Source organism: Salmo salar, chromosome ssa09, assembly GCF_905237065.1.
Source record: "Salmo salar chromosome ssa09, Ssal_v3.1, whole genome shotgun sequence".
NCBI classification, from domain to species: domain Eukaryota; kingdom Metazoa; phylum Chordata; class Actinopteri; order Salmoniformes; family Salmonidae; genus Salmo; species Salmo salar.
In genome coordinates, this window is record NC_059450.1 from 49,728,372 (window position 1) to 49,747,140 (window position 18,769).

General features: G+C 46.6%; 1 protein-coding gene across 2 annotated transcripts in view; it reads left to right on the forward strand.

The window, feature by feature from the left end:
• capn3a (calpain 3a, (p94)) overlaps positions 1-18,769 on the forward strand; it is a 233,087-nt gene that overhangs the window by 4,920 nt on the left and 209,398 nt on the right. For both annotated transcript variants that reach the window (XM_045723776.1, XM_045723775.1), the window contains exons 3-4: positions 10,985-11,103; positions 11,426-11,559. In XM_045723776.1, coding sequence (XP_045579732.1) covers positions 10,985-11,103; positions 11,426-11,559 — 253 coding nt within the window. The remainder of the gene's footprint in view (positions 1-10,984; positions 11,104-11,425; positions 11,560-18,769) is intronic.

An 18,769-nucleotide genomic window follows, 5' to 3' on the forward strand; every position in this document is an offset into this window, starting at 1 on the left:
CTGACCCCAATACTACACTGACCACAATACTACACTACACTGACCCCAATACTACACTGACCCCAATACTACACTGACCCCAATACTACACTGACCCCAACACATTACTACACTGACCCCAATACTACAATGACCCCAACACATTACTACACTGACCCCAATACTACATTTACCCCAACAATACAATGACCCCAACACCACACTGACCCCAACACTACAATGACCCCAACACTACACTACACTGACCCCAATACTACACTGACCCCAATACTACACTGACCCCAATACTAAACTGACCCCAATACTAAACTGACCCCAACACTACAATGACCCAAACACTACAATGACCCCAACACTACAATGACCCCAACACATTACTACACTGACCCCAACACTACTCTGACCCCAACACTACAATGACCCCAACACATTACTACACTGACCCTAACACTACACTGACCCCAACACTACTCTGACCCCAACACTACTCTGACCCCAACACTACTCTGACCCCAACACTACAATGACCCCAACACTACAATGACCCCAACACTACAATGACACCAACACTACAATAACCCCAACACTACAATGACCCCAACACCAACACTACAATGACCCCAACACTACAATGACCCCAACACTACAATGACCCCAACACTACACTACAATGACCCCAATACTACACTGACCCCAATACTACACTGACCCCAATACTAAACTGACCCCAATACTACACTACACTGACCCCAATACTACACTACACTGACCCCAACACTACACTGACCCCAACACTACACTACACTGACCCCAATACTACACTGACCCCAACACTACACTGACCCCAATACTACACTGACCCCAATACTACACTGACCCCAACACTACACTGACCCCAACACTACACTGACCCCAATACTACACTGACCCCAATACTACACTGACCCCAATACTACACTGACCCCAACACTACACTAATCCCAACACTACACTGACCCCAATACTACACTGACCCCAACACATTACCACACTGACCCCAATACTACAATGACCCCAACACATTACTACACTGACCCCAATACTACAATTACCCCAACACTACACTGACCCCAACACTACACTGACCCCAACACTACACTACACTGACCCCAATACTACACTGACCACAATACTACACTACACTGACCCCAATACTACAGTGACCCCAATACTACACTGACCCCAATACTACACTGACCCCAACACATTACTAAACTGACCCCAATACTACAATGACCCCAACACATTACTACACTGACCCCAATACTACAATTACCCCAACAATACAATGACCCCAACACTACAATGACCCCAACACTACAATGACCCCAACACTACAATGACACCAACACTACAATAACCCCAACACTACAATGACCCCAACACCAACACTACAATGACCCCAACACTACAATGACCCCAACACTACAATGACCCCAACACTACACTACAATGACCCCAATACTACACTGACTCCAATTTTACACTGACCCCAATACTAAACTGACCCCAATACTACACTACACTGACCCCAATACTACACAGACCCCAACACTACACTGACCCCAACATAACACTACACTGACCCCAATACTACACTGACCCCAACACTACACTGACCCCAACACTACAATACACTGACCCCAATACTACACTGACCCCAATACTACACTGACCCCAACACTACACTGACCCCAACACTACACTGACCCCAATACTACACTGACCACAATACTACACTGACCCCAATACTACACTGACCCCAATACTACACTGACCCCAATACTACACTGACCCCAACACTACACTAATCCCAACACTACACTGACCCCAATACTACACTGACCCCAACACATTACTACACTGACCCCAATACTACAATGACCCCAACACATTACTACACTGACCCCAATACTACAATTACCCCAACACTACACTGACCCCAACACTACACTGACCCCAACACTACACTACACTGACCCCAATACTACACTGACCACAATACTACACTACACTGACCCCAATACTACACAGACCCCAATACTACACTGACCCCAATACTACACTGACCCCAACACATTACTACACTGACCCCAATACTATAATGACCCCAACACATTACTACACTGACCCCAATACTACAATTACCCCAACAATACAATGACCCCAACACCACACTGACCCCAACACTACAATGACCCCAACACTACACTACACTGACCCCAATACTACACTGACCCCAATACTATACTGACCCCAATACTAAACTGACCCCAACACTACAATGACCCAAACACTACAATGACCCCAACACTACAATGACCCCAACACATTACTACACTGACCCCAACACTACTCTGACCCCAACACTACAATAACCCCAACACATTACTCTACTGACCCTAACACTACACTGACCCCAACACTACTCTGACCCCAACACTACTCTGACCCCAACACTACTCTGACCCCAACACTACACTGACCCCAATACCACACTGACCCCAACACTAAACTGACCCCAACACTACACTACACTGACCCCAATACTAAACTGACCCCAACACTACACTGACCCCAATACTACACTGACCCCATTACTACACTGACCCCAATACTTCACTGACCCGATTACTACACTGACCCCAAAACAATACTATACTGACCCCATTACTACACTGACCCCAATACTACACTGAACCTAACACTACACTACACTGACCCCATTACTACACTGACCCCATTACTACACTGACCCCAATACTACACTGACCCCAACACTACACTGACCCCAACACTACACTACACTGACCCCAATACTACACTGACCCCAACACTACACTGACCCCAACACTACAATACACTGACCCCAATACTACACTGACCCCAATACTACACTGACCCCAACACTACACTGACCCCAACACTACACTGACCCCAATACTACACTGACCACAATACTACACTAACCCCAATACTACACTGACCCCAATACTACACTGACCCCAACACTACACTAATCCCAACACTACACTGACCCCAATACTACACTGACCCCAACACATTACTACAATGACCCCAATACTACAATGACCCCAACACATTACTACACTGACCCCAATACTACAATTACCCCAACACTACACTGACCCCAACACTACACTGACCCCAACACTACACTACACTGACCCCAATACTACACTGACCTCAATACTACACTACAATCACCCCAATACTACACTGACCCCAATACTACACCGACCCCAATACTACACCTACCCCAACACATTACTACACTGACCCCAATACTACAATGACCACAACACATTACTACACTGACCCCAATACTACAATTACCCCAACAATACAATGACCCCAACACCACACTGACCCCAACACTACAATGACCCCAACACTACACTACACTGACCCCAATACTACACTGACCCCAATACTATACTGACCCCAATACTAAACTGACCCCAATACTAAACTGACCCCAACACTACAATGACCCCAACACTACAATGACCCCAACACTACAATGACCCCAACACATTACTACACTGACCCCAACACTACTCTGACCCCAACACTACAATAACCCCAACACATTACTACACTGACCCTAACACTACACTGACCCCAACACTACTCTGACCCCAACACTACTCTGACCCCAACACTACTCTGACCCCAACACTACACTGACCCCAATACCACACTGACCCCAACACTAAACTGACCCCAACACTACACTACACTGACCCCAATACTAAACTGACCCCAACACTACACTGACCCCAATACTACACTGACCCCATTACTACACTGACCCCAATACTACACTGACCCCATTACTACACTGACCCCAACACTACACTACACTGACCCCAATAATCTACTGACCCCAATTCTACACTGACCCCAACACAATACTATACTGACCCCAATACTACACTGACCCCAATACAACACTGACCCCAACACAATACTACACTGACCCCAACACAATACTACACTGACCCCAATACTACACTGACCCCATTACTACACTGACCCCAACACTACACTACACTGACCCCAATACTCTACTGACCCCAATACTACACTGACCCCAACACAATACTATACTGACCCCATTACTACACTGACCCCAATACTACACTGACCCCAACACTACACTACACTGACCCCATTACTACACTGACCCCATTACTACACTGACCCCAATACTACACTGACCCCAACACTACACTATACTGACCCCAATACTCTACTGACCCCAATACTACACTGACCCCAACACAATACTATACTGACCCCAATACTACACTGACCCCAATACTACACTGACCCCAACACAATACTACACTGACCCCAACACAATACTACACTGACCCCAATACTACACTGACCCCATTACTACACTGACCCCAACACTACACTACACTGACCCCAATACTCTACTGACCCCAATACTACACTGATCCCAACACAATACTACACTGACCCCATTACTACACTGACCCCAATACTACACTGACCCCAATACTACACTGACCCCAATACTACACTGACCCCAACACTACACTAACCACAACACTACACTAACCCCAACACTACACTACACTGACCCCAATACTAAAATTACCCCAATACTAAACTGACCCCAACACTGCACTACACTGACCCCAATATGACACTACACTGACCTCAACACTACACTGACCCCAACACTACACTACACTGACCCCAATACTACACTGACCCCAATACTACACTGACCCCAATACTAAACTGACCCCAATACTACACTACACTGACCCCAATACTACACTGACCCCAACACTACACTGACCCCAACACTACACTACACTGACCCCAATACTACACTGACCCCAACACTACACTGACCCCAACACTACAATACACTGACCCCAATACTACACTGACCCCAATACTACACTGACCCCAACACTATACTGACCCCAACACTACACTGACCCCAATACTACACTGACCACAATACTACACTGACCCCAATACTACACTGACCCCAATACTACACTGACCCCAATACTACACTGACCCCAACACATTACTACACTGACCACAATACTACAATGACCCCAACACATTACTACACTGACCCCAATACTACAATTACCCCAACACTACACTGACCCCAACACTACAATGACCCCAACACTACACTACACTGACCACAATACTACACTGACCACAATACTACACTACACTGACCCCAATACTACACTGACCCCAATACTACACTGACCCCAATACTACACTGACCCCAACACATTACTACACTGACCCCAATACTACAATGACCCCAACACATTACTACACTGACCCCAATACTACAATTACCCCAACAATACAATGACCCCAACACCACACTGATCCCAACACTACAATGACCCCAACACTACACTACACTGACCCCAATACTACACTGACCCCAATACTACACTGACCCCAATACTAAACTGACCCCAATACTAAACTGACCCCAACACTACAATGACCCAAACACTACAATGACCCCAACACTACAATGACCCCAACACATTACTACACTGACCCCAACACTACTCTGACCCCAACACTACAATGACCCCAACACATTACTACACTGACCCTAACACTACACTGACCCCAACACTACTCTGACCCCAACACTACTCTGACCCCAACACTACTCTGACCCCAACACTACAATGACCCCAACACTACAATGACCCCAACACTACAATGACACCAACACTACAATAACCCCAACACTACAATGACCCCAACACCAACACTACAATGACCCCAACACTACAATGACCCCAACACTACAATGACCCCAACACTACACTACAATGACGCCAATACTACACTAACCCCAATACTACACTGACCCCAATACTAAACTGACCCCAATACTACACTACACTGACCACAATACTACACTGACCCCAACACTACACTGACCCCAACACTACACTACACTGACCCCAATACTACACTGACCCCAATACTACACTGACCCCAACACTACACTGACCCCAATACTACACTGACCCCAATACTACACTGACCCCAACACTACACTGACCCCAACACTACACTGACCCCAATACTACACTGACCACAATACTACACTGACCCCAATACTACACTGACCCCAATACTACACTGACCCCAATACTACACTGACCCCAACACTACACTAATCCCAACACTACACTGACCCCAATACTACACTGACCCCAACACATTACTACACTGACCCCAATACTACAATGACCCCAACACATTACTACACTGACCCCAATACTACAATTACCCCAACACTACACTGACCCCAACACTACACTGACCCCAACACTACACTACACTGACCCCAATACTACACTGACCACAATACTACACTACACTGACCCCAATACTACACTGACCCCAATACTACACTGACCCCAACACATTACTACACTGACCCCAATACTACAATGACCCCAACACATTACTACACTGACCCCAATACTACAATTACCCCAACAATACAATGACCCCAACACTACAATGACCCCAACACTACAATGACCCCAACACTACAATGACACCAACACTACAATAACCCCAACACTACAATGACCCCAACACCAACACTACAATGACCCCAATACTACACTGACCCCAATACTACACTGACCCCAATACTAAACTGACCCCAATACTACACTACACTGACCCCAATACTACACTGACCCCAACACTACACTGACCCCAACACTACACTACACTGACACCAATACTACACTGACCCCAACACTACACTGACCCCAACACTACAATACACTGACCCCAACACTACAATACACTGACCCCAATACTACACTGACCCCAATACTACACTGACCCCAACACTACACTGACCCCAACACTACACTGACCCCAATACTACACTGACCACAATACTACACTGACCCCAATACTACACTGACCCCAATACTACACTGACCCCAATACTACACTGACCCCAACACTACACTAATCCCAACACTACACTGACCCCAATACTACACTGACCCCAACACATTACTACACTGACCCCAATACTACAATGACCCCAACACATTACTACACTGACCCCAATACTACAATTACCCCAACACTACACTGACCCCAACACTACACTGACCCCAACACTACACTACACTGACCCCAATACTACACTGACCACAATACTACACTACACTGACCCCAATACTACACTGACCCCAATACTACACTGACCCCAACACATTACTACACTGACCCCAATACTACAATGACCCCAACACATTACTACACTGACCCCAATACTACAATTACCCCAACAATACAATGACCCAAACACTACAATGACCCCAACACTACAATGACCCCAACACATTACTACACTGACCCCAACACTACTCTGACCCCAACACTACAATGACCCCAACACATTACTACACTGACCCTAACACTACACTGACCCCAACACTACTCTGACCCCAACACTACTCTGACCCCAACACTACTCTGACCCCAACACTACAATGACCCCAACACTACAATGACCCCAACACTACAATGACACCAACACTACAATAACCCCAACACTACAATGACCCCAACACCAACACTACAATGACCCCAACACTACAATGACCCCAACACTACAATGACCCCAACACTACACTACAATGACCCCAACACTACTCTGACCCCAACACTACTCTGACCCCAACACTACACTGACCCCAAAACTACAATGACCCCAACACTACTCTGACCCCAACACAACAATGACCCCAACACTACAATGACCCCAACACTACACTACTCTGACCCCAACACTACAATGACCCCAACACTACTCTGACCCCAACACCAACACTACAATGACCCCAACACTACAATGACCCCAACACCAACACTACAATGACCCCAACACATTACTACAATGACCCCAACTCTACTCTGACCCCAACATGATTCTCTCTTCTCTTGCTAGTTTGTTGTTAACTTTGGACAGTTGAGTGTTTTGAATATTTGTGGGGGACAGGTCCCCCTCATCCTCTGTTGTTGCTACGCCTGTGGATGCTTATGGTGAGGAGGGTCAGGTGATGTATTGACTGATACAGGTGTGTGATGTGTTATAGCCCTGGTAATCCGTCCCATTATAGCCCTGGTAACCTGTCCCTTCAAGGGAGAAAACACCTAATCTCTCCCCCTGCGAGCCTCTGAACCGGCCTCTCCACCTCTCTACCGGTGGCCTCTCCACCTCTCTACCAGTGGCCTCTCTATATTGTACTGGCTCTATGGAAGGGATTCCAGCTAGCAGCACTTCTCATTGTTAAGCTGTTCGTCCATCCAGTGGGAACAAAGATCCATGCAGGCTGGGACCAAAATATTCTAAATGCTCAAAACTGACATTGTTCAACAGTTAACTCCCTGACTGGGCACATCCTCCACACCGAGGTGGAGGGACAACCAGAGAACACTGAGGGACAACCAGAGAACACTGAGAGACAACCAGAACACACTAAGGGACAACCAGAGAACACTGAGAGACAACCAGAGAACACTGAGAGACAACCAGAAAACACTGAGAGACAACCAGAGAACACTGAGAGACAACCATAGAACACTGAGAGACAACCAGAACACACTGAGGGACAACCAGAGACCACTGAGAGACAACCAGAGAACACTGAGAGACAACCAGAAAACCCTGAGAGACAACCAGAAAACACTGAGAGACAACCAGAGAACACTGAGAGACAACCAGAGAACACTGAGAGACAACCAGAAAACCCTGAGAGACAACCAGAGAACACTGAGAGACAACCAGAGAACACTGAGAGACAACCAGAACACACTGAGGGACAACCAGAAAACACTGAGAGACAACCAGAGAACACTGAGAGACAACCAGAGAACACTGAGAGACAACCAGAGAACACTGAGAGACAACCAGAGAACATTGAGAGACAACCAGAAAACACTGAGGGACAACCAGAGAACACTGAGAGACAACCAGAGAACACTGAGAGACAACCAGAGAACACTGAGAGACAACCAGAAAACACTGAGAGACAACCAGAGAACACTGAGGGACAACCAGAGAACACTGAGAGACAACCAGAACACACTGAGAGACAACCAGAACACACTGAGAGACAACCAGAGAACACTGAGAGACAACCAGAGAACACTGAGAGACAACCAGAGAACACTGAGAGACAACCAGAGAACACTGAGAGACAACCAGAGAACACTGAGGTGAGGAGGGAGACTTTTCCTCAACAACACAAATATATCAGAGGAAATATTAGTATTATTCAGATATCAAGTCACATCTGGAGACAACCAATGGGATGATGACCACTGACAACCAATGGGATAATGGCCACTGACAACCAATGGGATTATGGCCACTGACAACCAATGGGATAATGGCCACTGACAACCAATGGGATTATGGCCACTGACAACCAATGGGATAATGGCCACTGACAACCAATGGGATGATGGTCACTGAGAACCAATGGGATGATGGTAACTGACAACCAATGAGGTTAATGGCCACTACTCAATAGTCAAACAGTAAGGGGAAAAAATGACAGCTTTCGTCCATTAACTCCAATCAATTGTAATGGCTTCAGAGAACAATGATTTTACATATTGTGTACATTTTACCAGTATCATTGACTGTGTTCTTCACTGTGTTCATTGACTGTGTTCATTGACTGTGTTCATTGACTGTCTTCATTGACTGTGTTCATTGACGGTCTTCATTGACGGTGTTCATTGACGGTGTTCTTGACTGTGTTCATTGACTGTGTTCATTGACTGTGTTCATTGACTGTGTTCATTGACTGTCTTCATTGACGGTCTTCATTGACTGTGTTCATTGACTGTGTTCATTGACTGTGTTCATTGACTGTCTTCATTGACTGTCTTCATTGACTGTGTTCATTGACTGTGTTCATTGACTGTCTTCATTGACTGTCTTCATTGACTGTGTTCATTGACGGTCTTCATTGACGGTCTTCAATGACTGTGTTCATTGACTGTCTTCATTGACTGTCTTCATTGACTGTGTTCATTGACTGTCTTCATTGACTCTGTTCATTGACTGTCTTCATTGACTGTCTTCATTGACTGTCTTCATTGACTGTGTTCATTGACTGTCTTCATTGACTGTGTTCATTGACTGTGTTCATGGACTGTGTTCATGGTCCGTGTTCATTGACTGTTTTCATTGACTGTCTTCATTGACTGTCTTCATTGACTGTCTTCATTGACTGTCTTCATTGACTGTCTTCATTGACGGTCTTCATTGACGGTGTTCTTGACTGTTTTCATTGACTGTCTTCATTGACGGTGTTCTTGACTGTCTTCATTGTGTGTAGTGCGTGATGATGATAATGTGTGTGTATCTTGTGTGTTCCTTGGTGTGTGTGTGTGTGTGTGTGTGTGTGTGTGTGTGTGTGTGTGTGTGTGTGTGTGTGTGTGTGTGTGTATAGGTGACTGCTGGCTGAAAATATTGTATCGCTATTTTTAGATCCACATCACAGTGTTGTTGTTATACAAATGCACAACTAGGTTATTGGTGTGTGTTTCTCACTGCATGTTTCCTAGGTGACTGCTGGCTGCTATAGCCTGTCTGACTGTGTGTTTCCTAGGTGACTGCTGGCTGCTGGCTGCTATAGCCTGTCTGACTGTGTGTTTCGTAGGTAACTAACTGTGTGTTTCCTAGGTGACTGCTGGCTGCTATAGCCTGTCTGACTGTGTGTTTCCTAGGTAACTAACTGTGTGTTTCCTATGTGACTGCTGGCTGCTGGCTGCTATAGCCTGTCTGACTGTGTGTTTCCTAGGTAACTAACTGTCTGTTTCCTAGGTGACTGCTGGCTGCTGGCTGCTATAGCCTGTTTGACTCTGAATGAGAAGCTCCTCTACCGGGTCATTCCTCAGGAACAGAGCCTCTCCGAGGGATATGGAGGAATCTTCCACTTCCAGGTCAGAACTCACCAATCAAAACAACCCTCATTATTAGATAACTAGAAACAATAACACATTTTACATAGACTGTCTATTTCTCTGTTTTATTGTAGTCAGGGAAGGGCCTCGATTACATTTCAAGTCAGTGAATTCAGGAAATACACTGACATTTGAAACTGAAATTGAAATTGTACCTCAATGAATTTCCTCAAAAGTGAGATAGGAATTCCGAGGTTTACTTGACATGAATTGAACTGAAATCGACCACCCCCCGACCCTGATTACAATTCATGATCAACTCCTGTCAGAATGTCATCACCCGTGCCTTTTCCTCCTCTAGTTCTGGCGCTACGGCGACTGGGTTGACGTTGTCATCGACGACCGCATCCCCACCTTCAACAACCAGCTGGTGTTCACCAAGTCTGCCGAGAGGAACGAGTTCTGGAGCGCCCTGCTGGAGAAGGCCTACGCCAAGTATGTACCCCTAACTCTATGCCAAATACGTACCCCTAACTCTACGCCAAATACGTACCCCTAACTCTACGCCAAATACGTACCCTTAATCCTATGCCAAGTCTAGATGAATAAGGGAAATTAAGTCTATATACTGCAGAAGTCTATTCGCTAGATAGAGGCGGCAGGTAGCCTAGTGGTTAGAGCATTGGGCCAGTAACCGAAAGTGTTACTAGATCGAATCCCTGAGCTGACAAGGTATAAATCTGTCTTTTGATCTCACGTTGTACATCTCTTAAAGCCTGTCTATAAGCCTCAGCATAAACTGATCTCACGTTGTACATCTCTTAACCTCTATGGGCTAGGTGGGACGCTAGCGTGCCACCCGTGGTGCACTCCATCAACAGCAGGTGCATTTCAAGAGCGGCAAATTTGAATCCAAATAAATGTCAAAATTCAAATTCTTCAAAAATACAACTATTTTACACCATTTGAAAGATAAACATCTCCTTAATCTAACCACGTTTTACGATTTCAAAAAGGTTTTACGGCGAAAGCATAAATTTAGAGTATGTTAGGACAGTACATTTACAAGAGTTGTGTGTAATGTTTTGTCAAGTCAAAGACAGGGTCACCAAAACCATAAAACCAGCTAAAATGATGCACTAACCTTTTACAATCTCCATCAGATGACACTCCTAGGACATTATGTTAGACAATGCATGCATTTTTAGTTCTATCAAGTTCATATTTATATCCAAAAACAGCGTTTTACTATGGCATTGATGTTGAGGAAATCGTTTCCCTCCAATAACCGGCAGTCAAGTCAGCGTCACAAATTAAATAATTAAAATTAGAAAACATTGGTAAAATATTATATTGTCATTTAAAGAATTATAGATTTACATCTCTTGAACGCAATCAACTTGCCAGATTTAAAAATAACCTTACTGGGAAATCACACTTTGCAATAATCTGAGCACTGCGCCCAGAAAAATACGCGTTGCGATACAGACTAGACGTCATGTTGGGGAGATCTAAAATCGAAAATACTATGTAAATAATCCATTACCTTTGATTCTCTTCATCAGATGTCACTTCCAGGTATCACAGGTCCATAACGAATGTAGTTTTGTTCAAAAAAGCTCATCATTTATGTCCAAAAATCTCCGTCTTGTTAGCACATGATCTAAGCCAGCCGGACTTCTCGTCATGAACGAGGGGAAAAAATATATTTACGTTCGTTCAAACATGTCAAACGTTGTATAGCATAAATCATTAGGGCCTTTTTAACCAGAACATGAATAATATTCAAGGTGGACGAATGCATACTCTTTTATAACGTATTGGAACGAGGGTACCCAACATGAACTCGCGCGCCAGGTGTCTAATGGGACATCATCGTTCCATGGCCCTTGTTCGGTCAGATCTCCCTCCAGAAGACTCAAAACACTTTGTAAAGGCTGGTGACATCTAGTGGAAGCAATAGGAAGTGCCAAAATATTCCTCAGCCCCTGTGTTTTTCAATGGGATAGGTTTAAAGTCAATACAACACATCAGGTATCCACTTCCTGTCAGAAAATGTCTCAGGGTTTTGCCTGCCAAATGAGTTCTGTTATACTCACAGACACCATTCAAACAGTTTTAGAAACGTTAGAGTGTTTTCTATCCATATATAATAAGTATATGCATATTGTAGTTACTGGGTAGGATTAGTAACCAGATTAAATCGGGTAAAAAAATTTATCCAGACGTGCAAATGCTGCCCCCTAGCCCTAACAGGTTAAAGCCTGTCTATAGGCCTCAGCATAAACTGCCTTCTTCCTATCAAGTAGAGATGTTTTGATACCCAAGGCTTATTGTTAGGGAACATTTTACAGGTTTTAGTTGGCACAACTGACTCAACAGGGATGTTTACATAGTCTGAAACAACATCTGTGAGTTCATCAAGATCAGAGCTGCTGTCCTCAAATTCCTCCCACATAGTACAGTCAAAACACCCCAGGAGACCAAATACCTCCCACATAGTACAGTCAAAACACCCCTGGAGACCAAATACCTCCCATATGGTACAGTCAAAACACCCCTGGAGACCAAATACCTCCCACATCGTACAGTCAAAACACCCCTGGAGACCAAATACCTCCCACATGGTACAGTGAAAACACCCCTGGAGACCAAATACCTCCCACATGGTACAGTCAAAACACCCCTGGAGACCAAATACCTCCCACATGGTACAGACAAAACACCCCGGGAGACAAAATACCTCCCACATAGTACAGTCAAAACACCCCTGGAGACCAAATACCTCCCATATGGTAGAGTCAAAACACCCCTGGAGACCAGATACCTCCCACATAGTACAGTCAAAACACCCCTGGAGACCAAATATCTCCCACATGGTACAGTCAAAACACCCCTGGAGACCAAATACCTCTCACATAGTACAGTCAAAACACCCCTGGAGACCTGATACCTCCCACATAGTACAGTCAAAACACCCCTGGAGACCAAATACCTCTCACATAGTACAGTCAAAACACCCCTGGAGACCAAACACCTCCAACATAGTACAGTCAAAACACCCCTGGAGACCAAATACCTCCCACATAGTACAGTCAAAACACCCCTGGAGACCAAATACCTCCCACATAGTACAGTCAAAACACCCCTGGAGACCAAATTCCTCCCACATAGTACAGTCAAAACACCCCTGGAGACCAAATGCCTCCCACATAGCACAGTCAAAACACCCCTGGAGACCAGATACCTCCCACATAGTACAGTCAAAACAGCCCTGGAGACCAAATACCTTCCACATAGTAGTCAAAACACCCCAGGAGACCAAATACCTCCCACATAGTACAGTCACAACACCCCTGGAGACCAAATACCTCCCACATAGTACAGTCAAAACACCCATGGAGACCAAATACCTCCCACATAGTACAGTCAAAACACCCCTGGAGATCAAATACCTCCCACATGGTACAGCCAAAACACCCCTGGAGACCAAATGCCTCCCACATAGTAATCAAAACACTCCTGGAGACAAGTGATATTGTTGTCATTCCAGATCTGGACAATTTTAACTGTGGGTTTCTCCCTCTCCAGGAGCCGACATTAGGTTAGCCTGAGGTAGACCACATTGTGGTCTGATGTCCCCAGGGGAGGTCTGATGGTGGCAGAAAACGCATTTGGTATTGTCCCGTAGCACAAGTCAAGAGTCCTATTTTTCTTAGTCTGACATTTCACATACTGGTGGTATGTGCGCAGGACTTTGTGCAAGGTACAGTTGTTAAAATCCCCTAAAATACATTTGGGTATATGACACCTTCTGCACTACTCTGATTCTAGCCACCTCAACTTGCCTCTCTCCCACCAGACACTTCTGATCCCCAGCAACATGGGCACCCCTACAGTTGACACACACAACTTTATCCACAGAAACGACACAATCCTCTATCCCATGCCCAACTGCACACTTCCCACATCTTGGAATCTCCCTCCTAGGATAACTGACTCACACAGTGAGGATAACTGACTCACAGAGTGAGGATAACTGACTCACAGAGTGAGGATAACTGACTCACTCAGTGAGGATAACTGACTCACTCAGTGAGGATAACTCATCCACTCAGTGAGGATAACTGACTCACAGAGTGAGGATAACTGACTCACAGAGTGAGGATAACTGACTCACTCAGTGAGGATAACTGACTCACTCAGTGAGGATAACTGACTCGCTCAGTGAGGATAACTGATCCGCTCAGTGAGGATAACTGACACGCTCAGTGAGGATAACTGACCCGCTCAGTGAGGATAACTGACCCGCTCAGTGAGGATAACTGATCCGCTCAGTGAGGATAACTGACCCGCTCAGTGAGGATAACTGACCCGCTCAGTGAGGATAACTGACCCGCTCAGTGAGGATAACTGATTCACTCAGTGAGGATAACTGACTCACTCAGTGTAATTGGCACCGGAGGCGATGGCCACTGTTTTACGGCCTCCTAACCAATCGTGCTATTCATTTTTTTTTTCGTCTTGTTTGTAACTTTTTTTTTACATAATGTTTCTGCCACCATCTCTTATGACAGAAAATAGCTTTTTGACATCAGAACAGCGATTACTCACCTTGGACTGGACGCAGATTTTTTTATTTAAACAATTGTAGGCAAAAGATATACGTCTCCTCCCGGACCAGACCCAAATCCCCGTCATTCTCAGGAAGAGGAGACGCCGATACAAGGGCCACAGATCTGGGTGCTTGGTGAGAATTCGTTGGCGAGTGTATAATCCACTCGCAATAAAATGTCAGTGGAGACACTTGCCAGTTGGTCAGCGCATGCTCAGAGTACACGTCCTGGTAATCTGTCTGGCCCTGCGGACTTGTGAATGTTTAAAGGTCTTACTCACATCGGCTACAGAGAGCGTCATCACACAGTCGTCCGGAACAGCTGATGCTCTCATGCATGCTTCAGTGTTGCTTGCCTCGAAGCGAGCATAGTGGACATACTCTCTTTCTCCCCTGACCCATTTGTCTATCGCCTCCTTTGAATTCCATGCTGTCACAGTTACCAGCCCTTTCAAGCTTAACATCCTTATCATTTATCGCCCTCCAGGTTCCCTTGGAGAGTTCATCAATGAGCTTGACGCCTTGATAAGTTCCTTTCCTGAGGATGGCTCACCTCTCACAGTTCTGGGTGACTTTAACCTCCCCACGTCTACCTTTGACTCATTCCTCTCTGCCTCCTTCTTTCCACTCCTCTCCTCTTTTGACCTCACCCTCTCACCTTCCCCCCTGCTCACAAGGCAGGCAATACGCTTGACCTCATCTTTACTAGATGCTGTTCTTCCACTAATCTCATTGCAACTCCCCTCCAAGTCTCCAACCACTACCTTGTATCCTTTTCCCTCTTGCTCTCCTCCAACACTTCTCACTCTGCCCCTACTCGGATGGTATTGCGCCGTCGCAACCTTCGCTCTCTCTCTCCCACTACTCTCTCCTGTTCCATCCTATCATCTCTTCCCTCTGCTCAAACCTTCTCCAACCTATCTCCTGATTCTGCCTCCTCAACCCTCCTCTACTCCCTTTCTGCATCCTTTGACTCTCTATGTCCCCTATCCTCCAGGCCGGCTCGGTCCTCCCCTCCTGCTCCGTGGCTCGACGACTCATTGCGAGCTCACAGAACAGGGCTCCGGGCAGCCGAGCGGAAATGGAGGAAAACTCGCCTCCCTGCGGACCTGGCATCCTTTCACTCCCTCCTCTCTACATTTTCCTCTAGGGTTTCTGCTGCTAAAGCCACTTTCTACCACTCTAAATTCCAAGCATCTGCCTCTAACCCTAGGAAGCTCTTTGCCACCTTCTCCTCCCTCCTGAATCCTCCTCCCCCCTCCTCCCTCTCTGCGGATGACTTCGTCAACCATTTTGAAAAGAAGGTCGACGACATCCGATCCTCGTTTGTCAAGTCAAACGACACCGCTGATCCTGCTCACACTGCCCTACCCTGTGCTTTGACCTCTTTCTCCCCCCTCTCTCCAGATGAAATCTCGCGTCTTGTGACGGCCGGCCGCCCAACAACCTGCCCGCTTGACCCTATCCCCTCCTCTCTTCTCCAGACCATTTCCGGAGACCTTCTCCCTTACCTCACCTCGCTCATCAACTCATCCTTGACCGCTGGCTACGTCCCTTCCGTCTTCAAGAGAGCGAGAGTTGCACCCCTTCTGAAAAAACCTACACTCGATCCCTCCGATGTCAACAACTACAGACCAGTATCCCTTCTTTCTTTTCTCTCCAAAACTCTTGAACGTGCCGTCCTTGGCCAGCTCTCTTGCTATCTCTCTCAGAATGACCTTCTCGACCCAAATCAGTCAGTTTTCAAGACTGGTCATTCAACTGAGACTGCTCTTCTCTGTGTCACGGAGGCTCTCCGCACTGCTAAAGCTAATTCTCTCTCCTCTGCTCTCATCCTTCTAGACCTATCTGCTGCCTTTGATACTGTGAACCACCAGATCCTTCTCTCCACCCTCTCCGAGCTGGGCATCTCTGGTGCGGCCCACGCTTGGATTGCGTCCTACCTGACAGGTCGCTCCTATCAGGTGGCGTGGCGAGAATCTGTCTCCGCACCATGTGCTCTCACCACTGGTGTCCCCCAGGGCTCTGTTCTAGGCCCTCTCCTATTCTCGCTATACACCAAGTCACTTGGCTCTGTCATATCCTCACATGGTCTCTCCTATCATTGCTATGCAGACGACACTCAATTAATCTTCTCCTTTCCCCCTTCTGATAACCAGGTGGTGAATCGCATCTCTGCATGTCTGGCAGACATATCAGTGTGGATGACGGATCACCACCTCAAGCTGAACCCCGGCAAGACGGAGCTGCTTTTCCTCCCGGGGAAGGACTGCCCGTTCCATGATCTCGCCATCACGGTTGACAACTCCATTGTGTCCTCCTCCCAGAGTGCTAAGAACCTTGGCGTGACCCTGGACTACACCCTGTCGTTCTCCACTAACATCAAGGCGGTGACCCGATCCTGTAGGTTCATGCTCTACAACATTCGCAGAGTACGACCCTGCCTCACACAGGAAGCGGCGCAGGTCCTAATCCAGGCACTTGTCATCTCCCGTCTGGATTACTGCAACTCGCTGTTGGCTGGGCTCCCTGCCTGTGCCATTAAACCCCTACAACTCATCCAGAACGCCGCAGCCCGTCTGGTGTTCAACCTTCCCAAGTTCTCTCACGTCACCACGCTCCTCCGCTCTCTCCACTGGCTTCCAGTTGAAGCTCGCATCCGCTACAAGACCATGGTGCTTGCCTACGGAGCCGTGAGGGGAACGGCACCTCCGTACCTTCAGGCTCTGATCAGTCCCTACACCCAAACGAGGGCACTGCGCTCATCCACCTCTGGCCTGCTGGCCCCCCTACCTCTGAGGAAGCACAGTTCCCGCTCAGCCCAGTCAAAACTGTTCGCTGCTCTGGCACCCCTATGGTGGAACAAGCTCCCTCACGACGCCAGGACAGCGGAGTCAATCACCACCTTCCGGAGACACCTGAAACCCCACTTCTTTAAGGAATACCTGGGATAGGACAAAGTAACCCTGCTAACCCCCCCCTAAAATATTTAGATGCACTATTGTAAAGTGGTTGTTCCACTGGATATCATTAGGAGATTGCACCAATTTGTAAGTTGCTCTGGATAAGAGCGTCTGCTAAATGACTTAA